The 25016-nt window shown below is 56.5% G+C and overlaps 2 protein-coding genes across 11 annotated transcripts in view; one reads left to right on the top strand and one right to left on the bottom strand.

Moving 5' to 3' along the window:
* The window catches only part of ABTB2 (ankyrin repeat and BTB domain containing 2), a 181814-nt gene extending 163401 nt beyond the window's left edge, over positions 1-18413 (top strand). The window contains exons 6-17 of one of the 4 annotated variants that reach the window (XM_033410332.2): positions 1764-1853; positions 2420-2536; positions 4593-4689; positions 4950-5085; positions 6906-7135; positions 8546-8724; positions 9166-9271; positions 9573-9711; positions 10236-10326; positions 14565-14633; positions 15318-15431; positions 16786-18413. In XM_033410332.2, the coding sequence (XP_033266223.1) occupies positions 1764-1853; positions 2420-2536; positions 4593-4689; positions 4950-5085; positions 6906-7135; positions 8546-8724; positions 9166-9271; positions 9573-9711; positions 10236-10326; positions 14565-14633; positions 15318-15431; positions 16786-16983 (1566 nt within the window). In that variant the 3' untranslated portion in view covers positions 16984-18413. The remainder of the gene's footprint in view (positions 1-1763; positions 1854-2419; positions 2537-4592; positions 4690-4949; positions 5086-6905; positions 7136-8545; positions 8725-9165; positions 9272-9572; positions 9712-10235; positions 10327-14564; positions 14634-15317; positions 15432-16785) is intronic. The other 3 variants (XM_033410342.2, XM_033410335.2, XM_004263990.3) reach the window with 3 other exon arrangements.
* The window catches only part of NAT10 (N-acetyltransferase 10), a 50623-nt gene continuing 38309 nt past the window's right edge, over positions 12703-25016 (bottom strand). For 2 of the 7 annotated variants that reach the window (XM_033410272.2, XM_033410289.2), the window contains one exon: positions 23988-24722. In XM_033410272.2, coding sequence (XP_033266163.1) covers positions 24611-24722 — 112 coding nt within the window. In that variant the 3' untranslated portion in view covers positions 23988-24610. Of the gene's footprint in view, positions 21435-23987; positions 24723-25016 lie in introns of those variants that run through there. The other 5 variants (XR_007478921.1, XR_007478918.1, XR_007478919.1 and 2 more) reach the window with 5 other exon arrangements.

Raw genomic sequence — 25016 nt, forward strand, 5'->3', positions numbered from 1 at the left:
GGAAGGCATTCCAGGGAAAGGAGATGCTGGGGGCAGGAGCGTCGGGGCGGGACAGTCGGGCGCGTGCTAGGACAGGTATGCTGCAGCCGAGCTCAGGGAGGCGACAGGCTGGGTCCTGGGATCTCCCCGAGGTGCCTCTGTCAATGCAGGCTATGGGGCTTTCATCCTGGGGGGTCATCATCTTCCTCCAGCAGTGCAGTGGGGAAGCCCATGGACACTAGCCTCAGACGGACCTGGAGTTTAGCCCTCCTGTCATAGCTGTGGCAGCTTGGACAAGCACCCCTCTGAGCCTGTCCCCTCACCTCTAAGATGTGGGAATAAAGTACCCGCCCCATAGGGTTATCGTGAGGCTTTCACATCAGGCACATAGTAGATGCTCAATAAAGGTCCGTCCAGTTTTGTGTTGTTGATACGGTGATGATCATCCCTGAAATCTGTTAATCAGCCTCTTTTGATTTGGCCTCTTTAGGTGCCTGCAGTGGGGAGGGGCCAACACAAAAAAAGCAGTTTCTCCTTAGAAGGCTTGTAGCCTGGTTTACACTCCGAATCATGTTCAGATGTGTGGAGAAAAAAGAAGTCAAGCATGTGCCAAGGGGAATAAAACAAAGCCAGATTCTCACTCGGTGGCAGCGGGCTTTTCTCTAAATGTTCGGTCCTGTTTGTTCCCTCAGCCTCAGTGTCTGCAGAACGATCTGTGGGTAAAAAGGCCTCTCACCCGTGATTAATCTCGGGCCATTTCTTTATCTCTGGGCACTAGGCAAGGATTTATGAGGTAAGGAGATCTTGTCTACACACAGATAACCTAATAAGTAACATCGTGGGGCTCCAGACAAACGCTTGCCAGCATCCAGCTGTGGAATAACACTTTCCACCGTTGCCTTTGCTATTACTGGCCACCGAGGAGATTCCCCGCCAGGGAGGCAGCTCCATTAATCGCCCACCTAAACTCAGGGAGGGATTGGGCCTCAGCTTTCAGAAAAGCTCAGAACTGCTCACAGCACGAGATGTTAAAGTCAACCTCTCCACCCTCCGTGAGATGCCTCAGGGGAGAGCTTTGCAGCTGAGGCAGACCTGGGTTCCAGCTGAGTTCATCCTCTTACTTACCGTGTGACTGTTGGGCAAGTTAATCCCCTTCTCTGCTTCTCGTCTGTGAAGTGGGGACAATAACAGAACCTCCCTAATAAGGATGGTATGGTCATTAAATGAGACGATGCATGTAAGTCACTTCACACGGTGATTTACCAGCACAGGGCCTGGGGTGGGTTTGGATGTGGCAGTGTAACATAGTAGCAGTGGTAGTGTTGTGTTATGTTAATTAGTTAGCTTATCCTTAGTTAGCTGTACTAAGCACTTTATACATAGTAACTCATACTCTTTACAACAACCTAATGAGGTAGATACTGTTGTTATTCCCATTTTAAAGATAAAGAAACTGAGGCACAGAGGAGTACAAGTAAGTTGTACAAAGTTTACAGCAGAAGTAGCCTTTGCACCAGAGTCTGGCCATGGGGCCTGTGCCCTTTGCCCTTCTGGCGACCTGTAGTGCTCATGGAAATGTCCCCTCCTCATCCTTCAGGTGTCATACGTCCAGTGGGCCTAGGAGGGGCAGGTTGTCTTGTTCAGCACAAGACACAGGATTGTTCAGGATGAGCAGCTGGTCAAGCAGGAAGACCTGGATCTGGTTTCTGGGGCAGACACCTATGGAACACGTGTCCTCATGTTCTGTTTGCAGACAGTTTAGCATCTGCCTTTGGTTCATGTAGGGTATGACGCCGCTGATGTATGCCTGTGCTGCTGGGGATGAAGCGATGGTCCAGATGTTAATTGATGCTGGAGCAAACTTGGACATCCAGGTGAGAAAGCCCCCAAGGGCTGCACCGGGCTCCTAACCCAGCAAGAGAACACCCCAAGGTCTTCGTCATCCATGCTGGCTGTGATGCTATGGACAACTAGACGTGTCTCAGAGGACTGAAGATGCAAGATGCACAGAGATCACAGTTAGCAAAGAGGGTTTTTCCTCAAGATTTGAACTTTCTGTCAGAGAGGAAGTGAGCTCAGAGGGGAGTCGAGCAGAGAGAATGGCCGTAATTCTGTTACTGTAGCACCTTTCCCATTTTATCAACCTAATCCCCAGCCATCCCCACCATCCCCAGATACTTCTGGCTCTACCTCCCTCTGAGGCATAAAGTGTTCCCTCTCTGCTGTCTCTCTGCCCAGGGCAGACACCACTAATTGAACATCCTTTTGAGCCTTTTCCACAGGGTACTCCAGGCAGACATTGCCAATCGAATGTAGAAAGCTCTTGAGTTGACTCCTAGTCACCATCCCTGCAGGGCTCCCCTTAGCTCAGGTGGCTGTGTCACCTGCCCAGGAATGTCACTGACCTAGGAAACACTGATCATTTGTGCTATTTTTCCAGGTTCCAAGCAACTCTCCCAGGCACCCCTCCATCCACCCTGACAGCCGGCACTGGACCTCACTGACATTTGCTGTCCTACATGGACACATCTCTGTGGTCCAGGTGAGCTCCTGCCAGGTATGCAGCATGCCCTCATCTTGCTGGGTGGGTTGAGCCCCAGGCGTATCCCCAGCCTTACCTGTGTGAGCAGCAGCCTGGAGTCAGACACCAGAGGCGCTAGTTAACGCTAGCTCACTTGGTCAGCAAAGACCCACCTGGTCTGCCTCCAGGAGCAGGCTTCAGTGTGAGGATACATGTGAGAATTTTAGGGAGCAAGACACAGGCCCAAGTAGTACCAGGCCTGCCTGGCGTCTCTGCATCTGTGGGTGAGTCCTGGGGCGTGCTGGAATCTGGAATCTGTGCAGGTGTGCTCCGTTTCTCTCCTCCAGTAATCTTTCCAACTCTTAGCTGTTTTTACTGCCTCATGAGTTCTGCCGGCTCTATACAGCATGCTGTCCTTCCGGTTCTGCCCCTCCCTGGTAGCAGGCGTAGTCTCTCAGCTCCCCAGTTCCTGAAAGAGGACTCAGATTGGCACAGCTCGCCTGTCAAGCCAAGCCACACTGTGCCCACCTTGGTCCCAGTAGCTGTGGCTGGCGTGAGGAGGGGGTTCAGGCCTAGAAGTGGAAGCCGTGGATGGGGCATGGTGACACTGCCACTCGGCTCCCAGACTCCTTCACTCCTCAGGCCACAGGCCCACAGGATTCCAGACTCCTTCCTGGGAGTTCGTATTCCACCCTTGCTGTCTGCTAGATTGTGGGACCTTTGAGAGCAGGAGTCGTGTCCGGCCTATTCATCGCTGTGCACCCAGGCCTGGCCTATAGGAGGGATGCAGTAAATGGTGGTCAGTGGGCTGACTGCCACATTCTGCCTGCTTTTTGGTGCGCGTCCTCCTAAGGCCCTGAGTAGAGTTCCACGCTAGCCCAGACTGGCCTGCAGGGCTGTGCCCTGGACTCACCTGGACTGGTGCCCATTTTCACCCTGACGGGCAGGCCTCTTCCTCTTCTACCTTGGCACACTGGCTCAGGCAGCGATGCCCTTTCTGCCTGACGGGGCCTCCTACCGACAGCCGCCCCCATGCTCCACGCTGTGGGGAGGCTGAGAGGTCAGCCTGGGCCCCTCGGACCTGGTCTCCAGGTGGCGGGGCCGTGGTGTTGCCTTAGCTGGCCAAGCACGGGCTCTGAGGGGGCTTTGGTCTCCGGAAACCTGGGAGGGTTGGAAGGCGGCTCCCTCCAGAGCAGCCGGTCAGGAAAGGTGAGATGGAGCTGAAGTCACCTCTCGGTGAAGCAGACCCACCCCTGCCCCAAGGCAAAGCCGGCCGGCTCAGCTGGAGCTGCTTGGTATCTGTTAGCCCTGCCCCATCTGTCCCCTGCAAGACTGGCCCTTGCTAGAATGGGGAGAGGCCACCTGGTGTCCCAGACAGTGAGGTTCTGCCCCAGCCCCACACTTCCCAGCCTTGGGTAGCTCACCGAACCTCTCTGATGAGAACCCTAAAAGCCACTAGTTATTGAGCCCCTATGGAGAGGTGAGCACCGTTTCACTTCATCCCCAGCAAGGCTGCAAGGCGGGCCTCTTTTGCATTTTCCAGATGAGGAAGACTGAGGTTTGGGGAGTTGAGGTACCTGCCCCAGGTCACCCACTGGTCTGTGGCTAGCACTGGCACTCAGCTCTAACACCTCTGCCGTTCCCACTACCTCTGCTGCCTCCAGAGCCCCAGTTTCCCCCGGTTGATTGGGGGGTGGTGCCTTCTTTTCTGCTCATCTGTGTGAGTTCTTACAAAGATCACTGCAGCCAGTTTGTAGGAAACTGTTTGAAAGGGAGAAATAGCTCAGAGGTCCCTATAGCTTAGGGGCTTGGTCCAAGGCCACAGGAGTGGAGGTGAAGATTCTAGACACTTAGAGCCCTGAAGGTAACCAGGAGTTCTAAAATTCTGGTTGCCTGGACGCCCGGGTGAGCCGGTCCTTGGTCACGTGCCACAGGAGGGAACTACAGGCCACTCCCCAAAGCTTCCCTGCACGTGCCCAGACACTCCCTACCATGTGCCACAGGAGGGAACTACAGGCCCCTCCCCAAAGCCTCCCTGCACGTGCCCCAGACACTCCCTACCACCTGAAGTGTCTTCCCTGTGCCCTGGCAGTTGCTGCTGGATGCTGGTGCCCACGTGGAGGGCTCGGCAGTGACCGGTGGCGAGGACAGCTATGCAGAGACACCCCTGCAGCTGGCTTCTGCAGCCGGTAGGTACACCACTGCCCTGCCCAGTGAGGGTCCCCTGCTGCCCCACGGGTCCACCTGTTCCTCCCCACGGTGTCACCCAGCCTGGCTGAGCTGCACACGCAGATCACTGTGGCGAGCCTTGAAGCCCCTCCTTCTGGGTCCCAGGGGCTCCCCTTCACCCCATCGTCAGTGTTTCTGCCACACTCGCTGCCCAGGCAGGCCCAGCAGAGGGGCAGTGGCACGGGTGGTGGAAGCATCCTCGGTCCACCTTGTCTTCCAGGGAACTACGAACTGGTCAGCTTGCTGCTCAGCCGGGGCGCCGACCCCCTCCTCAGCACGCTCGAGACCAACGGCATGGCCTCCTCCCTCCACGAGGATATGAACTGCTTCAGCCACTCAGCCGCCCACGGCCACAGGTACCCGCCCGGGCTTCCTGCCCCGTGTGCTGGGGGGCGTGAAGCAGACTCTCAGCAGAAGAACTAGGCCTGGAGGGCCTTCCAGAGGTGGGGGCTGGGGTGGGTGCATGCACACCAGCTGGAAAGACGGGGCTTCAGGCAGCTCGGGGGCCCCAGATGTTGGAGGCCCGGAGACGCTGGGCTGCTTAGAGGTCCTACAGCCAGTTCCCGGCAGACGTGGGACTGGAGCAGGCCCTCCCATTCCCCCGTGAGGCTCTCCACCCTGCAGCCACCCAGGACCCCATCCCTTCCCATGCCTGGGGTGCTTCTGCGGTGCCTGCAGTGGCCTGGGGCGCTAGAGGCTTCCACACAGCAGGCAGCTCCACCACGAAGATGCCACTGGTGGCTCTGCAGGAGATCACGTCTCGCTCCGGGAGCGGATGGTGGACCTTGCTTTGCAGGGGCCGGGGCTGCGAGAGGGCAGGGCTGAGAGCAGAGCCGTTAGGCAGCTGAGGGGGCAGAGGGAGACAGGGAAGAGGTGAGTAGAAGGTAGAGAGGGCAGGCGGGACACCTGCTTCCCGTCCTCAAGCCCAGACTGTGCCCTTGCTGTGGCCCACTCCCTAGCGTGCTTCTCCCCCGCACCCCCCCTCCCACCGCCTTCTGCGCCCGGCCCCTGCTCTCACCCATCTCCACCAGCCCTGCCCTCAGGCACCACCTCGCAGGGCACGGCCTCCAGGCCTCTCTACCCTGCCCAGTGCCTGCGTTTCCCACCCCTCCCCACCGCTGTGGCCTCTTCACCCCGCGTGGAGTTGCCCCCTGCTCATCGGCTTCCCACTCTCTCTCTGGAACACGGGCTCCCTTGGGTGGGTGTGGTGGGCGCTCACCGTCATGTGCCAGCTCACGCCAGACCGGGTGCTCTGTTAAATTGCTGAACTGGCAGAGCTACAGCAGGATGACCCAGGTCCCTCGAGGGGGTCCCTGCCGGGCCTCCATCACACAGTAGGGGAAGGGGTGGGGGAGGGGTGGCCAGGGCCGCTGGGAGGAGGCTCAGCCCCAGGTGACCTGTGGGCCTGGCCCTGCTGCAGCCTGCCCAGCGCCCCAGCCTACAGGCTGTGACAGAACGAGCCTGGGGCTTGAAGCTCTGGGTCTGAGTCTTCATCCTGCTCAGAGTGACCGTGAGCAAGACGTGGTCATCGCCCACGAATGGCGAGGTTCATGGGATTGCTCAGGTTAAATGCAGCGGTACACGGGAATGTGCTCCGTCGAGCATCCCGTGTTCCACACGTCTGTGTATGTTAATGAATTCAGTATAAAATGCGGCTCCACTGCATTCTTACTAATGGAGGGAAAGTGAGTACAAGCATGTCCTATGTTTCGGACACGTTTACATGTGTCAAGTTGGCTGCTCTTAGGAGGACTGCTAGGTATCAGGCTCTGCATCTGAGGTCATCACATTGGCCTCACGTTAACTGGGACAGCATGATGCTGACGCCCTGTCCTACAGATGACAAAGCCGTCAGGGCTCAGAGAGGTAGAACAACCTATCCGAGATCACACAGGATGGCAGAACCTGCTTGGTCTCAAAGCCCACGACTTCTCGTCACTACATGGATGGCAGAAGGGAGAGGTCTCCTGCACCTTCCCCTTACTCCCCAGGTGGCCAGGGATGGGGGTCGCTGGGAGCCCTGGCCCAGCCTGCCTGGGAGGGGAAGACCGTGAGCCTTTGTGCCCACAGATGCCCCGTAGCTGCCCATCTGGACCACGGGCCGCCAGAAGGCAGCTCAGCAGGCGCCGTCCGTGGCGGGAGCCTCAGGCATCACCCTCCATCCCTTTACCCACAGGAACGTCCTGAGGAAGCTCCTGACGCAGCCGCAGCAGGCCAAAGCAGACGTGCTGTCCCTGGAGGAGATCCTGGCTGAGGGCGTGGAGGAGAGCGATGCGTCGAGCCAGGGCAGTGGCAGCGAGGGGACCGTGAGGCTGAGCCGGACGCGCACCAAGGCCCTCCAGGAGGCCATGTACTACAGCGCGGAGCACGGCTACGTGGACATCACCATGGAGCTGCGGGCACTAGGTGAGACCTTGCAGCGTACCGGTACACACGCACATGCACGCACACACACACTCACTCACACACAGGCTCTGCTGCTCCTCAGGCCAGGAGAGGGCCAGGTAGCTGAGTGTAGGGCAGGGCTCAATTCCCCCAGGCCTGGTGACTGACAGCCAGGACAGGGGCTGCCCTGAGCCTCAGACAGTCCTCCGTGGGGATGTGTCTCAGAGCCTCACCCCAGCCCTGTGCCCTCAGGTCCCCCAACCTCCCTGGTCAAGTCCTGGGATGTGTAGCTCTGGGAGCATCTGTAGCACTAGGGGTCTACATTTCTGGTCAACTAGATGCTCTCCAGTCCCTCAGCCAACCTCCCCACCTCCTTGGGTCTGCAAGCCTGCCGACCTCTCCTTCCCTCCCGGGAGGCTGGTCAGACAGACAGACTTGGGTGAGAGCCTAGCCCTGCCACGTTCGCTGGTGCTGATGACTCTCCTCTGTGAATGTGGTGTCATCACGTGCAGCCCAGAGCCCAGTGCCAGCTCACCATCAGCACTCAGTGCACGATGACTCTCCCGGGGGCCATGACACACGAACGCCCGGCGCTGGGCCAAGGCAGCGGGAGGCCACGTGGCCCTGCTGTGGCAAGCCAGCCTCAGTGTTCTTCTCTGTGAAATGGGCTCCTACATACAGTCGGTCAACCAGGGATGCTAACGTTACGCACGTCGTCGTGGGGGGTAGGGAATGCCATCGGTCCTTTTTTAACCCATGGTGAGGTGGGGGAGTAAGAAGCAATCCCTCTAATTATCAGAAACATCACTAGTTACTGTCGTGATGTTTACAAAGTAGTTGTAAGTTGCTCTGCGGCCCCGCCGACACACTCCAGGGAGCTGGTAAACAGTAATTACGTGGCACTGGATGTGCATAAACAGACCAGTGAGCTGGGCGATAGGACGGGGTTGATTTCAGGCTTCTAGACAGGCAGGGAGCCCCTGCGTCCCCAAGCACCCTGCATATCCTCCGGGTATCCGAGTCTCCCGGGCTACCCCTCATAATTATAATGGGTCCTCCTCCATAAGTCAGTCCAGGGCCCAACAAGGAGTCGGGCCAGTGTGGGTGCTGGGATTGCGCTTGAAAGTCCCCAGGCTGAGCTGTGGATTTTCAGAGCTCGGGCTCCCTGCACTTGGTCCGGAGGCATTCCTCCACCTCATCTGACACGAACCCGGGTGCCCTCTGATCTCTCAGGGAGGCCCGTCAGTGTGAACGGAAGCTTTGCTTACTGGCTACACCGAGGGGGCTGGGGGCTGCCCCCTGCTCTGCAGACACTGGGCGCATCGCAAGAGAGCCTGCCAGGAAGGGGTTCATTGGGAGGCGGGCTCGGTGGCCCCCGCAGGGAGCGCTCTGCCCAGGGGTGACTGCTGCCCTTCCCCTGCCCGGGCCCAGGCGTCCCCTGGAAGCTGCACGTCTGGATCGAGTCTCTGAGGACGTCCTTCTCCCAGTCTCGGTACTCGGTGGTGCAGAGCCTCCTGCGGGATTTCGGCTCCATCAAGGAGGAGGAATACAACGAGGAGCTGGTGACCGAGGGCTTGCAGCTCATGTTCGACATCCTCAAGACCAGCAAGGTGAGTGTCTCCGGGCAGGTCCCTGCCCCAAGCTCAGAGAACCCAGGCTCCAGAGCCCACGGCCCCAGCAGACCATGGGACGGACACAGAGACGGACGCATAGGAAGACAGACACAGGGACAACCCCTCCCACGGACAGATGGACACAGGGACCTTCACGCACGCGGGTGGTTGCCCACCCCACACGCAAACGCGCACCGCCTGGCTGCAGAGGCCGTGGATCTGTCTGGGCTGGAGCCCAGCCAGAAGAGCGATTTGGGGAATCAGTGTTGAAGGGACAGGCCTCCCTCACCAGGCCACCTCCAGGAGGAGCAAAAGGCAGCGGCTGCTCTGATCCTGGCCTGGACTTCTGAAGTTGGCCCGATGTAGCAGGAGCTATAAACAGACGGCCACAGGATGGGGGATTGAGCTCATGGCCCCTCCCTGCCTCTCCCCCCACAGAACGACTCTGTCATCCAGCAGCTGGCTGCCATCTTCATGCACTGCTACGGCAGCAGCCCTATTCCCAGCATCCCTGAGCTGCGCAAGACCCTGCCGGCCAGGCTAGGTGAGGCCTTCCCCACCGGCCACCCGCGCTTGCCAGGCCTCCCTCCCCTCCCCTGCCCTCCCTCCCTCCCTCCCTCCCCTCCCCTGCCCTCCCTCCCTCCCCTCCCCTGCCCCCTCCCCTCCCTCCCCTCCCCTCCCTCCCCTTTTCCTCTCCCCTCCCCCCTCCCCTCCCCCCTCCCCTTCTCCTCTCCCCTTTTCCTCTCCCTCTCCCTCTCCTCTTTGGCCTGGCCTCAGTTTCTCTGCTCTCCACATTCCCCACCCCATCTGCCCCCGGCACACATGTAAGAAACCCCTGGGGGCAGGCTCCTCAGTCACCCCCTCTCCTTCCCTACTGGCAGATCCTCACTTTTTGAACAACAAGGAGATGTCGGATGTGACCTTCCTTGTGGAAGGAAAGCTGTTTTATGCACATAAAGTCCTGCTGGTGACAGCTTCTAACAGGTAGGCAACCCGGATAATGAAGTCTCAGCTGCCGGGAGGCTGGGCAGCTTCATGTGGATACAAGGTGATGGACAGGATGGAGAAGAGCCTCTGCCCCCCACAGGGAGGTCACAGAGCGCGGAGGCCCCATCCGCCCCACGGCGGGCATGGGACAAGTTGACAGAGGGACAGTCGAGATGAGACCCAGAGTTCTCCAGGAGGAGCTCTGAGGCTGTATTCTTTCTGGCCAACTTGCTACCTTTGATTATTAGAAAACATAAATGTTCTGGCACGAAAGTCAGTTTTCCAGCCACAGGCGTCACAGTCACTCATCTAGGGGGCAGCAGGGACAGAAGGGGCCCAGCCCAGCCGTCTGGACGATGTAAAACGTCACTCGCCAAGAATTATTTTGAGAGCACGGCAGTAATTTCTAAAATGCTCCTGTGCCCTGGTGGCCAGTCAGGTGGTGGACGGTGCCGTTGCCACATGGCCATGGAGTAAAAGTCACGTTCAAGCCCCGTCCTGTCTCATCTCCTTGGCTCCAGGTTCAAGACACTGATGACCAATAAATCAGAGCAAGATGGCGACAGCAGCAAAACCATTGAGATCAGTGACATGAAGTACCACATTTTTCAGGTATGTGGACCTCAGTGCTGCACGCTTCTCAAGGGATGCCCCCTCCCCCCAGGAGCCCCACCCTGGCTTGTCCGTCTTGGCGGGAGCAGCCGTGAGTCGGTCATAATCTTCCCCTCCGTCCCCAGTGCCTTCTGTGTTTTGCTGAATCTCAGTGGTCAGGTTGGAGCATCTAGGTTTTTCCCAGGCAAAGGTAGCCGTTCCATTGTGACTTTGTAGCTTCAGAGCCTGTCTCGTGGGCCCTGAGCTCTAACCACCGGGTGAGGGGTCTGGGCAGACTGACGGACGTGTAAGGAGAGGCGCACAGCACACGTGCAGCATGTGAGTCCTTGCTCCCCGGAGTGAGCTCCTAGAGTACAGGCGTTGGCCTGCGTGCTTGTTGGGAATGCAGAACCTCAGGCCCCACCCCAGACACCCCACATTTTAACAAGACCCCGGTGGGTGGAGGGTGACGTGCGCGTGCGCTGGTGTAGGTCAGTCACTCCTCCCGAGCATCGGACCCCAGCCATGCCGGCCAAGCAGAAATGGCTATGGTGAGCTCATCCTGGGTGTGGAAGATCAAGGTCAGGGCTTTCGATCTCTAAGCTGCCGAGAACCTCAGAGGCTGCATAATGGAAACTCCACAGGCTGGCCACCAGCAGGCGGGGTCTGCAGGAGGAGGCTGGCTGGGGTCTACGCTGAGCCCTGGTGGGGAGCTCCTTTCTCCAGTGATCTCCAGGCTGCAGGCATGACCCTCAGGGGCTGAGACTGAGGCCAAGAGGCAGCTGGTGGGTGGGTCCAGGACCTGGCCTTGCACAGGACAGGCTTGTGACTTAACGGGAGAGATCACAGCCTCACAGAAGCATTAGGAGCCACCATCCACAAGGGTTTGGTCCCCCTCATGTTCCCTGTAGTCATTTATTTAGCATTTAGTCACTTACAGGCACCGTGGAGACAGTGGTAAACGGGACAGGGACCCTGCCCTCCACGAGACAGGGTTATGAATTAATGGTATAGGTGTGGTGGGGAAGGCACTGGGAGAGCAGGACGGGGCATCTAACCCAAAGCTGCGGAGGAGGAAGTTTCTTGGAGGACGAGGGCAGCCAGCCAGGTATCGGGAGCTCCAGGTAGAGGAAGAAGTGCACGCAGGGTCTGAAAGCCAGAGACCACGACCTGTTCAGGAAATGCCCTCTGGCCTAGTCCCGGCAGCGATTCAGAAGAACATCCAGAATGAGGCTGAAGCTGCCCCCAAGAGCCACAGCATGAAGGGCCTGAGCTTTAACCCAAGGACAGATGGACGCTACTAGGAGGCCACCGTCATCACAGACACTTAGCCAGGCGTGGTTCCAAGTGCTTTGCCCCTGTTCTTCAGTTAAGCTTCCCAGCACAGTCCTAGGAGGTACAGGTGTGTTATCCCCTCTTGGTAGATGAGGGGTCACAGGCACAGAGAAGTTTGGTAACTTGTCTAAGGTCACAGAACTGAGAAGTGACAGAGCCAGGATTCAATCTTAGGATGTGTGGAATGGTCCAGTTTGCATTACCTCACTCACTCTGGAGGGTGAGGAAGGGACCGGAGGGGGCGTGACTGCAGCCAGGGGACCAGATAGGAGGCTGTTGAGAAATCCAGCTAAGTGATGATGGTGACCAGGTAGTGGCAGCAGGATGGAGGGAAGTGGGCGAGGGGAGAGTGGATGGAACTCGGTGACTCATCGGGGTGGAAGACCCAGGGTCTGGCATGGGGTGTCTCCCCTCCCCCCTTTTCCCGTCCCTTGAGCCAAATTCACTGGGGAGAGGAGCAGCTCTAGAAACTTACTTGGCTAAGAAGCCCAAAGTCCAGGTGAGTTGGAGCATGAGGTGGGGTCAGGCTCTGACACAGGAGGTGGGTCTGAGAAGGGCAGAAGGGATTGGGCGGGAGTCGCGGGGGGGGGGCAAGGGCACACGTGTGGCTCGGGTGACCGCTGCCATCAAGGCTGCATTCACTCAGCAGGGGAGGGTGCCTGTTCCGGGACAGGCTGGGCAGCCCTTGATGACTTCTCGGGGTTGTCACGAGGGTAGACGGGGACAACAGGTCTAACGTCGGGGCACACGTGAGCCTGGGCATATTAGCCTCTGGCCTCGCCCCATGGGTCCTCTGGGGACAGAGCTCTGCCATCACTGGTGGGGAGCCCGAAGCCATCAATCCAGGGCCGGTGCTCCCTAAAAAAGCCTAAAAGTTTCAGAGCAGCCCCCAAACATCTCATTGGCTCTCACAGCACAAAGAGAAATGGCGGTCATTATTTGTTTTCTAGAACAGGAAACAGAGGCCCAAGGAGAGCTAAGCAGTGCTATCATCCAATAGAAAGATAATGCAGGCCACACAGGTAATTTAAAATCGCTTAGTAGCCACAGAAACAAAAAGGAACAGGTGAAATGAATTTTAATATTATTTAACTTAATATAGCCAAAATAGTGTCATTTCAACATATAAAAAATTAATGAAATGTTTTACATTCTTTTTTTCACACTAAGTGTTCAAAATCCAGCTCTGACACAACACGTGTTAACTCAGAGCAGCCACGTTTCAAATGCTCAAAAGCCACACATGGCCAGTGGCTATTGCATTAGCACCGGTCTAGACACTTGCCAAGGTCACTGCCGACTAAACCCAGGCCTTTGGGGGAGAGCCCTGCCATTGAGACGTGGCTCTTGACCCCAGGCCTGTCCCTGCAGCATCAGTGGCCTCCCTGTGGTCACATTCCTGGTGGCCCACTCTGGGCAGGAGGAAGCCTGGCAGCCCCTGCAGCCGGTCCTGACAGCTGCTCACAGGGCGGCCAGTCCAGCCCCACAGGCTGCCCGCCAGCAGCCCAGCTCCCTCAGCCAGCCTCCAAAAGGGCAGTTCTGCTCTGACTCCTGTGGACTCGTGTGCATTCAGGTGACCTCAGGGAGATGCCTGGGCCTGGCCAAAACCAGCTACCAAATGCAGCAGGAGGCTGCCTTCCAGGCCAGGAAGGGGAGCTGCAGGCTGTCACCTGTCTCCGAGCCTCTATCCCTGGGCCCCTTCTCACCTAGGGGCTGCCCTGAGGCCATCCCTTAGCAAAGAATCCCTGCAAATGTGACCTACCCCACTCTCAGCCCTGGGCGTTCAGGGCTGTCCTGCTGGTGCTGTGGTCAGCACCCACTCAGCTGCATGGGGATGGCAGAGGAAGCCAGGTGTGGGCCCGGTACCACCTGGAGCCGTGGGACACATGGACACATACGTGTAACTGTAGGATCGCCACGTGAGCTCCAGCAGGGGCTGGGGAAGGCCTTCGGGGGCCCCCGCTCCTCTGAGGCGGAGAGACTGATGTCTCCTGGACAGGCCTTGGGCCTGGATGAGGCTGGTGGGCCCTCCCCACTCCCCACCTCCCCCAGGTTGGGCTCCTTCCCTCTGGTGCCGCTTCCAGCCTGGGGGCCAGTCCTAACAGAGCCTGACTGTGCTGGCTGGAGCCATGTTTACTTACACACTTGCCAGCTCCTTGCTGGGGCCGTTTCTTCAGCCAACCAGGGAGAATCATTTTTCTTTTTCCAACTGGGAAACTCCCCAGTGTCCAGCATGATGGCAGAGCTTGTAACTCAGACCTCACTGGAACTAAAATATAGCCTCCCTCCCCACAGGCCACCTCATGTGGCGTCCCAGGGCCCTCTGCTCCCAAGAATCCTGAAGGTCCTGGGCTGGTCAGCAAGGTGACCTCTGGACCAGATCCCTGTCCCAGCTCTGCAACTTACTTTCCAGGAGGGAGTCGGGATCTGGCTGTCACCTCCACATGGAGGCCTAGCGCCGACAGGGAGATCAGGAGTTGGGATCCTGAGGGTGGCCCGTCAGACAGTCACCCCCTCAGAGCCCCACCTCCCCCTCTCCCAGCCCCAGACTTAGAATTTCGGTAAAAGGAGAAACGAGCGGCATGGTGCCTGGTGGTGAGCTGGAAGGGTTCTGGGGAGGGGGGTCAGCCCCCCTCCCTGGCCTCAGTTTCCCCAGCTGTGAGTAGTATCTGCCCCCCTGGGCTCACAGGTCTGTCGTGAGGATTGAAGTGAAACCACTCTGCGGAAGGAAGCTTGCCACACGCATTCCAGGGAAAACACAAAAATGTCTGACGAGAGTCGGGGGAGGTGCAGATGTCAGCATACAGAGGTCAGGGGGCACCAGGAGGCCGGCAGCGGCTGGAGTGGCACTCCAGGGGTGCCGGGTGAGGACTTCGGTGCTGTGGGTCCATCTGGCGCTCACACCGGGCCTCTCCTCCCTACAGATGATGATGCAGTATCTGTACTACGGGGGAACAGAATCCATGGACATCCCCACCGGCGACATCCTGGAGGTGAGGACCTGGCTGGTCTGCCCGGCCCCAGGGGGGGGAGCAGGGAGGCCATGAGCCTGGCCCCCAGTCCCGCCATGCCTGTGTCCCCGGCCTGCGACATCTTCCAGGTCTCAACCCTGCTCTCAGAAACACAGCACTTGGAGAGATGAGGAGGGAAGGAAGGTGGCCTCTGTAAGGACCTCCTGGTTCCCTGCTGGTCCTTGCTCTTCTGGCGACGGGAAGCACCATCCCAAGAGAGTGGGAAATTGTGCACCCACGGAGCCCGGCCTCCCGGGCCACACCTCGGGGTTAGAGAGGGCCACCCCTGAGGACGGAAGGCCCAGGAGGATCAGAAGGCAGCGAGGCCTTCCCCTCACCAGGTCACTGCTCAGAGAACGGACCCGCTGCTGGCCGTGCACCTGGCTAGAAGTAGATGAGCAGGCAGCTTGTAGTTGAAGGCCTCCTGACGTCAGAAATCCCAAGCAGCGTCTGTCACCCATCCGGTGCTACCCGAGGTGTCCCAGCCAGTACGTAGAGAGCCTAGAGTAGAAATAAATCTAGGCCGCCAGACTTGACTGGCAGCGGGGGAGGGCCCTGGAGGTCGGGAGGAAGCGGAGCACACAGCACAAAGCAGCGGTCTGTTCCGTGATGCCTGGGCCGCAGACCTGGCCATGCATACCCACGGCCTCCTTTGCCTCCTGCCAGCTGCTGTCAGCTGCCAGCTTGTTCCAGCTGGACGCCCTGCAGCGGCACTGCGAGATCCTGTGCTCCCAGACCCTGAGCGTGGAGAGCGCCGTGAACACCTACAAGTATGCCAAGGTGAGGAGCCCTGATGCCCGCCAGCTGCCTCCCAACACACACTCTGCTCCACTGTTGCCTGGCTAGAAAATGCAGGTGGCCAGGCAGCTTTGAAGGGCACTGTAAGTCCCTCTGTGGCCTGGCGTCACTGCTGCCCAGTGGGGCAGCATCGCAGCCTGGGAGCTGAGCTGTGAGCCGGGTGGATCTCAGTTCCCATCCCAGCCGTGCTGCGCCAGGCTGTGAGACCTGGGCCAAGGAGCTGAGCCTCTCTGAGTCAAATCAGCTCCCCAGGCACTACTTGATTTTCTTCCCGGCACGGCCCTCCTTATTCTTCCCCCTCTCAGCAAACGCCATGGTCATCTGCCACATCTAGAAACGCTCCTGAAACACATCAGCAGTCCCTCCCCTTCCCTCCATCTCCATTGTCCCCTCTCGTGGACAACTGCTGCCCTGGCCTCCACACTTCCTGGCTTTCACCCTGCAATCCACAAGACTCTTGGAAAAGTGTAAAGACCGTGTCACTCCCCTACGTAAACCCTCCAAAGGTTTTCCACTGCAAACTAAATAATCCAGCCCTTATCTGTCGCCCATTACGTGGGCCCCAGGACCCTGTCCACATCTCCCCTTCTGATGCCGCCCCTCTGCCTTCACCCAGCCACGCGGCCCACGTCTCTCAACTCATTCCCACCGCAGAACTCCTGCGATCACTGTCCCCTCCCCTCCGGTAAAGCTCTTCCCAAGCCCTGTTGATTTCCCCAGGCCTCCCCCAAGTCACACACCTCTCTGCCCCTTCACCCACTCTCACGTCCTCACAGCACTGACCACAGTCTGTGGTTTCCTGGCCTGGTTGGTTCCTTGGCTTCCCTGTCTTCCTGAACTGGAACATCAGCTCTGAGACAGCAGGCCTCGAGGCCTGTGCCCAGCACCTGGCCCAGAGCGGGCACTCCATATTTGTTGACCTGAAATAGTTACTGAGCGTTTACCAGGTGAACACTCGTGTGCTGGGCCTTGTGCTGGACATACCACAGTGGGCAGTCCCTGCCCTTAGTGAGGGAGCTGCCAATCCAATAGGGATGACTGGCATTCAACAAGCCATCACCAGTGGGACCTAGGCCAAGAACAAGATTTCAGGGATGTTCCTGGTGGCACGGCTGGGATTTGAACCCCGATCAGTCTAACCCCAAGGAGAGGCTTATGGAAGGAATTCAGATAAGGGGCCAGTCACCCCAAGAGATAGGACATGCCTCCCCCAGGTTGAGGCTTGAAGCTGGGCCTTAGCCCATGGGTACTATTTGGAGGTGAGGGTAGGGGGAGGTTTCAGGCAGGGCTGTGCTGACATAGTGGGTCTCACCCCCTCCCTCTCCCTGCCCCACAGATCCACAGCGCCCCCGAACTGGCCCTGTTCTGTGAGGGCTTCTTCCTCAAGCACATGAAGGCCCTGCTCGAGCAGGACTCCTTCCGGCAGCTCATCTACGGCCGCAGCAGCAAAGTGCAGGGCCTGGACCCCCTGCAGGACCTGCAGAGCACCCTGGCGGAGCGCGTGCACTCTCTCTACGTCACCTCACGTGTGTGAGGTTGGGGGATGGCTGGCTCTGGGCCAGGCTCTGTCGCCAGGCATCCTAGCGGGTGGGAAGGGCCGGGAGCAAGTGCTTCCCGGGGTGCCTGGGCCAGCACGTAGCCGGGGCCTGTGGACACGCTGGGGCGCTGCTGGGTGGAGGCTGGTTACAGGCCCTCTTGGAGCCAGACCTGGGCAGGCCCAGAACTAACCACTGGCTCAACCAGTGATGGGCCAAGGGCAGGTGTGGCCAAAAGGTGGCTCTTCCCCCAACCCCTCCCCGACACCTACGGCTCGCACCTTGAGGGCCGCCATGCACTCACCCTCATGTGATCCTGATTCAGCTCTGCTCGACACAGCTTCAGATCGTGCCCTCCCCCTGGGGCCTCAGGCAGCTCAGACTGTCCAAACTGGGGCTCTTCGGGGGTGTGGGCATCCTTATGAGTGTACAGAACGTATGTTCTGTCTGGGCCCCGGGCCATTTCAGTCAAAACTTGGTATTTTCCCTCAATGTCACGTCCGAAAGGCTGCCCAAACCCTGAACTTATTCAGGGCTGTGCCTTTGAAAGACGACGTGGGCCTCCAGGGGGCCGGGGATCGTGCACAGAGGGTCACTTGGAGTCCGTTCTCTTGGTGTCTGGCCTCCTTTGGAGTCGGGGTCGGGCCGGTGCGGGGGGAGTCGCCGTCCTGCTCAGAGAGTGGTTGGCAGAAGGCAGTTCGTTCCCCTGAACGCCTTTAACGCTTTTGGTCTGAGCCAAGAGTGGCGTGGGGTACAGTGGAGGAGCCTGGTGGCCTCAGCTTTTGTTGCTGCTGTTTTCAGGGTCGATGCTGAAATCCCAAGCCTAGAATTAGGCTGCCTCTGTGGGCTCCGGAGGCAGAGCCCCAAACGGCCCCCCTGGTCCAGTTTCTCCAGTGAAAAAGTCCTTTAATTTGGATTGGAGAGCAGGGCCCACACTTCCCACTGGGAACTGCGGGTCTTAGGGATTTAAAGGACGGGGCAGGGGTGGAAGGGAAGGACTGGGAGAGGAGGCCCTTCTACTTCTTCCCCGCTACCTGCCCCTGACATTCTGCAGGCTCCAGGCTCCCCTGGGGTGGAGACACATCGTTGGGCCTAGACCCTTGTCGTATTTATGGGCCAGACACTGGGGGCACCTTCTGGACAGCTTGTGCTGGATGTCGCCTTCAGCTGTCTGGCCGTACCTTAGAAACTATTTATTCACCAGAAGCCCCAGGCACTTTAGGAGGTGTCACTTCGGTCACCTTGAAAAACCCCTGGGGGCTTGCAACCGTGGAAAATATTTTCAACTAGCTGCTTGAGCTGGATGTACAAAGGAATAGGCGTTATTTTATTGCTGTAATATTGTACGATACTGTAACTATATATTAATGTTGTCACTTATTGTAAATGTACTATGGTTTTATTAACAATAAACACTTGTTAACAATGACCTTGGCCTCATGGCTCCTGATAGAGGGTTACCCAAAGTTCAGAGCTGGGGAGGAGCCCATTTAGGACCAGGAAGAGAACCCAGAGCCGATTCCCTGGTTACTTGGGGCACTCATGTCTCAGAGGGAAAGAACCCCTGCTGGAAGCTGTGCTGTGGCCACCTGCCAACCCCTGTCCTACCCTATTTAGTACCCGAGCCTGGGTCCAGCCCTCACTGGGCCTTAGTTTTCCTGTTCTGTCAAATGGGGTAGGTGTGTTCCCATTCGTTAAGCACTTAAGTGCCACTGAGCTGGACTGGAAGGACGGGAACACAATGCCAGGAATAAGACAGCTGTCAGATTTTTCACAGAACTGGAACAAATAATCCTAAAATTTATATGGAACCACAAAAGACCGAGAATAGCCAAAGCAATCCTGAGGAAAAAGAAAGCAGGAGGCCTAACCCTCCCAGACTTCAGACAATACTACAAAGCTACAGTAATTAAAACAACATGGTGTTGGCACAGAAACAGACATATGGATCAGTGGAACAGAACAGACAGCCCAGAAATAAACCCACTCACCTATGGTCAATTAATCTTCAACAAAGGAGGCAAGAATATACAGTGGAAAAAAGACAATCTCTTCAGCAAGTGGTGTTGGGAAAGCTGGACAGCTGCATGCAAATCAATGAAGTTAGAACATACCCTCACACCATACCCAAAAATAAACTCAAAATGGCTTAAAGACTTACTTAAATATAAAACATGACACCATACAACTCCTAAAAGAGAACATGGGCAAAACATTCTCTGACATAAATTATACCAATGTTTTCTTAGGTCAGTCTCCCAAGGCAACAGAAATAAAAGCAAAAATAAACAAATGGGACCTAATCAAACTTAATAAGCTTTTGCAAAGCAAAGGAAACCATCGATGAAACAAACAACCTACAGACTGGGAGAAAATATTCACAGATGATGTGACCAACAAGGGCTTAATTTCCAAAATATACAAACAGCTCATACAGCTCAATATCAAAAAACAAACAACCCAATCGAAAAATGGGCACAAGACATAAAGAGACATTTCTCCAAAGACATACAAATGGCCAGTAGGCACATGAAAAGATGCTAATTATTAGAGAAATGCAAATCAAAACTACAATGAGGTACCACCTCACCCCGTCAGAATGGCCATCATCAAAAAGTCTACAAACAATAAATGCTGCAGAGGGTGTGGAGAAAAGGGAACCCTCCTACACTGTTGGTGGGAATGTAAATTGGTACAGTCACTATGGAGAACAGTATGGAGGTTCCTCAAAAACTAAACACAGAGTTGCCATATGACCCAGCAATCCCATTCCTGGGTATATATCCAAAAAAATCTATAATTCAAAAAGATACATGCACCCCTATGTTCACAGCAGCACTATTTACAATAGCCAAGACATGGAAACAACCTAAACGTCCATGGACAGATGGATAAAGAACATGTGGAACATACATACAATGGAATATTACTCAGCCATGAAAAAGAACTCAGCAACACAGATGGACCTAGAGATTATCGTACTAAGTGAAGTCAGACACAGAAGGACAAATACCATATGATATCACTTATATGTGGAATCTAAAATACGACACAAATGAGCGTATCTATGAAATGGACTCAGAGCACAGACCTCTGGTTGCCACGGGGGAGGGCTGTGGGGGAGGGGTAAACTGGGAGTTTGGGATTAGCAGACGCAAAGCATTATATACAGAAGGCATCAACAACTAGGTCCTACTGAACAGCACAGGAACTAGATTCAATATCCTATGATAAACCATAATGGAAAATACAAAAAAGAATATATATATATATATATATATATATATATATATATATATATAACTGAATCACTTTGCTGTAGAGCAGAAATTAACATTGTAAATCAACTATACTTAAAACTGTTTAGAAAGACAGCTGCCAGAGGGCTTTGCTGATCTGCCCCGAGGCCAGGTTCCCCACACCCCTGATGCAGGGGGCTGCTGGGATAGTTGTTTGCAAACCCTCCCTCACACAGTCAAAATCTGTGTGGCTCAGCACAGGAAGAGGGGGGCCTGAGGAGGGACCCTGCTGAGCCCAAGCTGGCTGTGTTACCTGTTAATGCAGGGAGGACCGGAAGCCAGTGATTCAAGCCCAAGGGTTTTCTGGGGTCGGCTGTAGTTTGTCTTAGGTGTGAAGTCCAGGCAGAAATAAAGGCTTTGAAAAATGTTTCCTGCCTGCAGCAGGCAGAGAAATTCCTAAGGCCGCTGGGAACACTGACTGGAGTGGCTGTGGTTCGGTGACCGACAGGCCAGGACTCAGGAGCTGGGGGACAACGTGAAGACCGCACGGGGTCAGTCCCGGGAAAGGCCTGCTGTGGGCTTTGCTTGGTGGAGCCCAGGCAGGGCAGCCTGGGGCCCTGGCCTCTGTGGGGAGAGGGCTCAGCACGGACCATGGCGCCCTCTGGGGGCCTTGGGGAGGAGACGCGCCCCTCAGCACCATCCTCCTGGTCCGAGGCCCCTGAGGGAGCTTGCGGGGTGGTCCCTCCCCAGCACTCGCCACCTGCAGGGGATCCCCCGCAGAGGTCCGTGTCCACCCTCCCCACAAGTCCCCCAGCCCTGCGGGACGTGCCTCAGTCAAGCACGCAGCCTAAGAGGCAAGATCTAGTCAGCACCTGGCTCCAGACGGGAGCTCAGCCATATTTTCTCTTTTTGGGGGGCAGACGGTTGAAGGGAAGGTGAGATAAGGGAGGGGTGGGACCCTTTTGAGCCTGCGTGTAGCAGAAACACGCTCTAAAGCAGGCACTTAAATAAATAGAAAAACATCAGACATTCTCCAAGGGGCCAGGAGGACTAGAACAGAAATGGGGGTGTGTCTGGTCACCTCACTTGCCCCGGCGGCCGGGCCTCCTCGTCGGGCCGCTGCTCCGGAGCATGGGGCGCCTCTCGTCCGCTGCCTGCTCCAGGCTGTCGGCAGCCAAAGAAGACAGTGAACTTCTCCTTAGCAGGAGTCCCTGAAAAGCAAGGGGGACTTGGCTCTACTCTAGCTGCCCCGCAGGCAGTGAAAGCTGGGCTAACTCAGCCGGAATCTCCACAGGAAAGCCATCCGGAGCAGAGGGAGCCCGAGTCCAGCCACCAAGGCCCACACCGAGCCTGCCCTCCTCAGCAGCGTCCGGCCCCCTGCTCTCCTCCCCCCCATACTTCCCTTTCCTTTCTGCTCCTGCCGGTTGGTTGCCCGATAGCATCCAGATGCTGGATTATCACAGCTTTCTCCTCAGCAGAAGCGACACAAGAAAAGCTTCAGCATCCCCCTTTCCTGCTGCCCCACCCTTCTGCAGAATCCACACCACCTTTCAACTTTCACCAGTTGTTTACAGAGTGGAGGGCAGCCGTCTGGAGTCTGAACTGCCTATTCAGGCCCTGGGGATGCCAACCCCGCCCCCTCCAGGCCTTCGGACCGGCTGGTGTAATGGCCTCTGATAATGAGTCTACATTTGTCCAAGGTGACGGTCACTGATTTCCTCCCCTCCCCCAGCCTCACAGCCCCCTTTGTGTCATCTCCTGGTCACCCCGGAGTCCTCCGGGACTGTGGGGGACAGATGAGCACTGGAAGCGCTGAAGCCGGCCAGTACTGGCCCCCTCCCAGCTGGGGGGGGGGCGGGGTGGGGGGGTGGAGACCATTGAGGACTCTTCTTTGTTCAGGATTCTTCAGCCCCTTCCCCAGGCTGGTGACAGCATTCATAGGCAGCCTATCTGAATTCATTTTGCAAGTGAGATTTCCTGAGACAGCGAGCTTTACAGATGTCACTCTGTCTGGAGGCCAGATGGTGAGGTCTGGGGGAGGCGTGCCTTTTCAGGTTTGGAGGAGAACCCAAGATCACAACCACCAAGTGCAGAGACCTGTTTAGGAACACACGCTTTGCAAATAAAAAGGCCAAGACTGTACATAGTAGGTGAAATGCTCACTTCCTTTTCATGCGCAGAGGGAAAGGCTGTCAGTCAAGAGGCTTGTCAGAGAACAGAGCTGGCCCGGTCTGACTACAAAGCGCACGCTCCTAGCTGCCCCGGTGGGCCTCTTCTAGCACAGGCTGTGGTTTAGAACAAAGCCAGACAGGCCTCATTCAGCCCATCTTAGCGCTCGTGGGTAACGGAGCAGCTCCCCGGGTTATACTGGCACATGCCACAGAACCCAGAGAGGCTTGGTGAGTGCCTGCTGCAGGCCAGGCACCGTTCTCAGCTCCTCAGGCCGGCCGCATGAGGGAGGTGCTGTCATTACCACCTGCGGTTTACAAAGATGTGGACCTGGGTTACGAGGTGTACCCCAGGTCACAGCAAGGGCCAGGCAGAGCCAGTGTCAAGGCCAGGAAGGCTCCCTGGAGCAGATCAGAGGACGGGCTTTGGGGCTAGAGGGGCTGAGCAAGGGCCCCGCCGATCTGGGTCCTGCAGCTGTGGGACGATGCGGCTGGAGAGCTTTAAGATGCCACTCGGCTCAGACCATTTGGGGCTGTGACTTTGCTTTTCAGCCACTCTCCTTAAGAAAACCCTCTTTGAAAGGCAGGCTCAGGCACTCACCTGAGAAAAACGGATCAAATTTTTTTTTTCATCTCTAAACTTTCCTTCAGACTTAATAGGGGGTCTGCAGCTCCAGGAGACAAAAGGCCCTACGCCTACGGGGACAAGGCGCGGTGGTCCCAGGTACGCAGTCAGAATCTGCTTGTCTCCCCATGGCCATCTGTCCTGGGAGTTGCACGTTTAATCCTCTTTGGTCCAGAAGCGCCCTTTCCTTCCCCGTCCACACGCTAGACTTCTAGGAACCGGATTACCTATCAGGGCTGAGGAAAGGACCTATTTGGACTCACAGAGGGCCAGTCCTTTTAAAGTCTATGAAAAACCAAGGAAGATCAGTAGCCAAGGCCACCACATGAAGTTTTTTAAATACGGAAAAATACAGAAGCTGAAATCCGACACCGTCAGCGAGCTCCGAAGGATCGCCATTAACCCACATGCGGAAGCGGGGAGAAAGGCGGATCAGAACCAGAACGCAACGGAACTGACTTCCACTCTGAGCTTTCCTTGCACCTGGTGACGTGGATGAGGAACAATCCTACAGGACCAGCAGAGAGGAAATTCCCTGGCCGTCCAGTGGCTAGGACTCTACGCTTCCACTGCAGGGGGCCCTGGTTCGATCCCTGGTTGGGGATGCAGGGTCAAGGTTTCAATAACAATGGTATCAGATTCAGGACTGGAAAGCAGACACCATCAAACATTCCAAAATACACCACATAATTGCCGTGGAGAGGACCAAACAACCTGACAGGAGCTAGGCAGGAGAGGCCAGCTAGCTGGCTTCCAGGTGCCGTCCCAAGTCCCTCGGAACCACCACAGTGAGCACCGGTCAGCACGGCCACTTCTCCCACGGGCTCCTGGGTCCGTAAGCCCTGGCCACGCTGCCCACCCTCGGCCTTGATGCCAGCACCGTCCCAAGTGTACCGGCAGCCAAGATCCACCGAAAGAAATGAGCAACGTGCAACTTCCGCCTACCTTCAGTTGACGAGCACACGGCCAGCTGATCTTTCTAGGATATAATTTATTAAAAATAGAGTCTCTAACCCCCTCAATCCCTGCTAGCAAAAGGGTCTTTCCCAACATTTTTTCCCAAATGGATGAAATACCAGGTATTGGGGACTCAGATGTCATATCCTCCCTCTCCTAAGAACTCAGGCTTTTCTGGGCCACTGCCAGGGCCAGGAGAGGAACAGCACACGGCAGTGTGGGTCCCAGGACGCCAGTCCTGGCTGGACTAGAGCCTCTGCAGCTCCAGGCCCCAGGGAGTTTGGACGAGTTCATAACAAGAGGCCCCGGTGCTCCCCCAGCAGCCTCCTGAACATCCCCAGAAGACTGTGTACTTGACGCCCAAGAAGGAACAAGAGCCAGCGTGGCTTCTACGCGTGCGAGAAGGAACCGAAAAACCTGGGCCCAAAGCAAGCTATGAACGAATGGGGAGACAGGCCTGGACTGGGGGGAGGAAAGACGGTGCCGGAGGATCGCCAAGCATCGAGTTCTAAGCCGACCCACTCAGAAGTGACTGCTTTTAATAGTCTAGTCAGCTGCCACTCAGTGCAGCCAGAGACAGTTCAGAAAGTCAGGGTATCCCTTACGAGTCAGCCACCAACACCCAAGTTACTCTCCACTATTTCTTCCACTTCAGTTTTGTGTCTTTTTTGTTCTTCACATCTCTGTTTTTCTTCAACTTTTTGTTCTGTTTGGGTTCTTGTTTGGCTTCCAACTTCCTTTTCTTGTCACTGGAGAAGAAAAAACAGTAGTAGAGAGAGAAAGAATGAAGCATGCCTGGATCTGTAACCTTTCAGACTGCTTTGCTTTAAGCTTGCTTTGCTTTGTCTGAAAAAGGGTTTCCGCCATCTGAAACGTGATATAAGAACGTGCAGTCACACAGCAATGTCCTCTGCAGGCCTACAGGGCATTGTGCTGGGGTCTGGGGGTACACCACACCAACCCAGCTCCTGCCCTGACCAAGCTCTCAGTCTGTGGAGGAACAAATCTACGCCTTAACTCCTGAAATCTGTACATTCCCCCCT

This window comes from Orcinus orca, chromosome 8 (assembly GCF_937001465.1).
Source record: "Orcinus orca chromosome 8, mOrcOrc1.1, whole genome shotgun sequence".
Lineage (NCBI taxonomy): Eukaryota > Metazoa > Chordata > Mammalia > Artiodactyla > Delphinidae > Orcinus > Orcinus orca.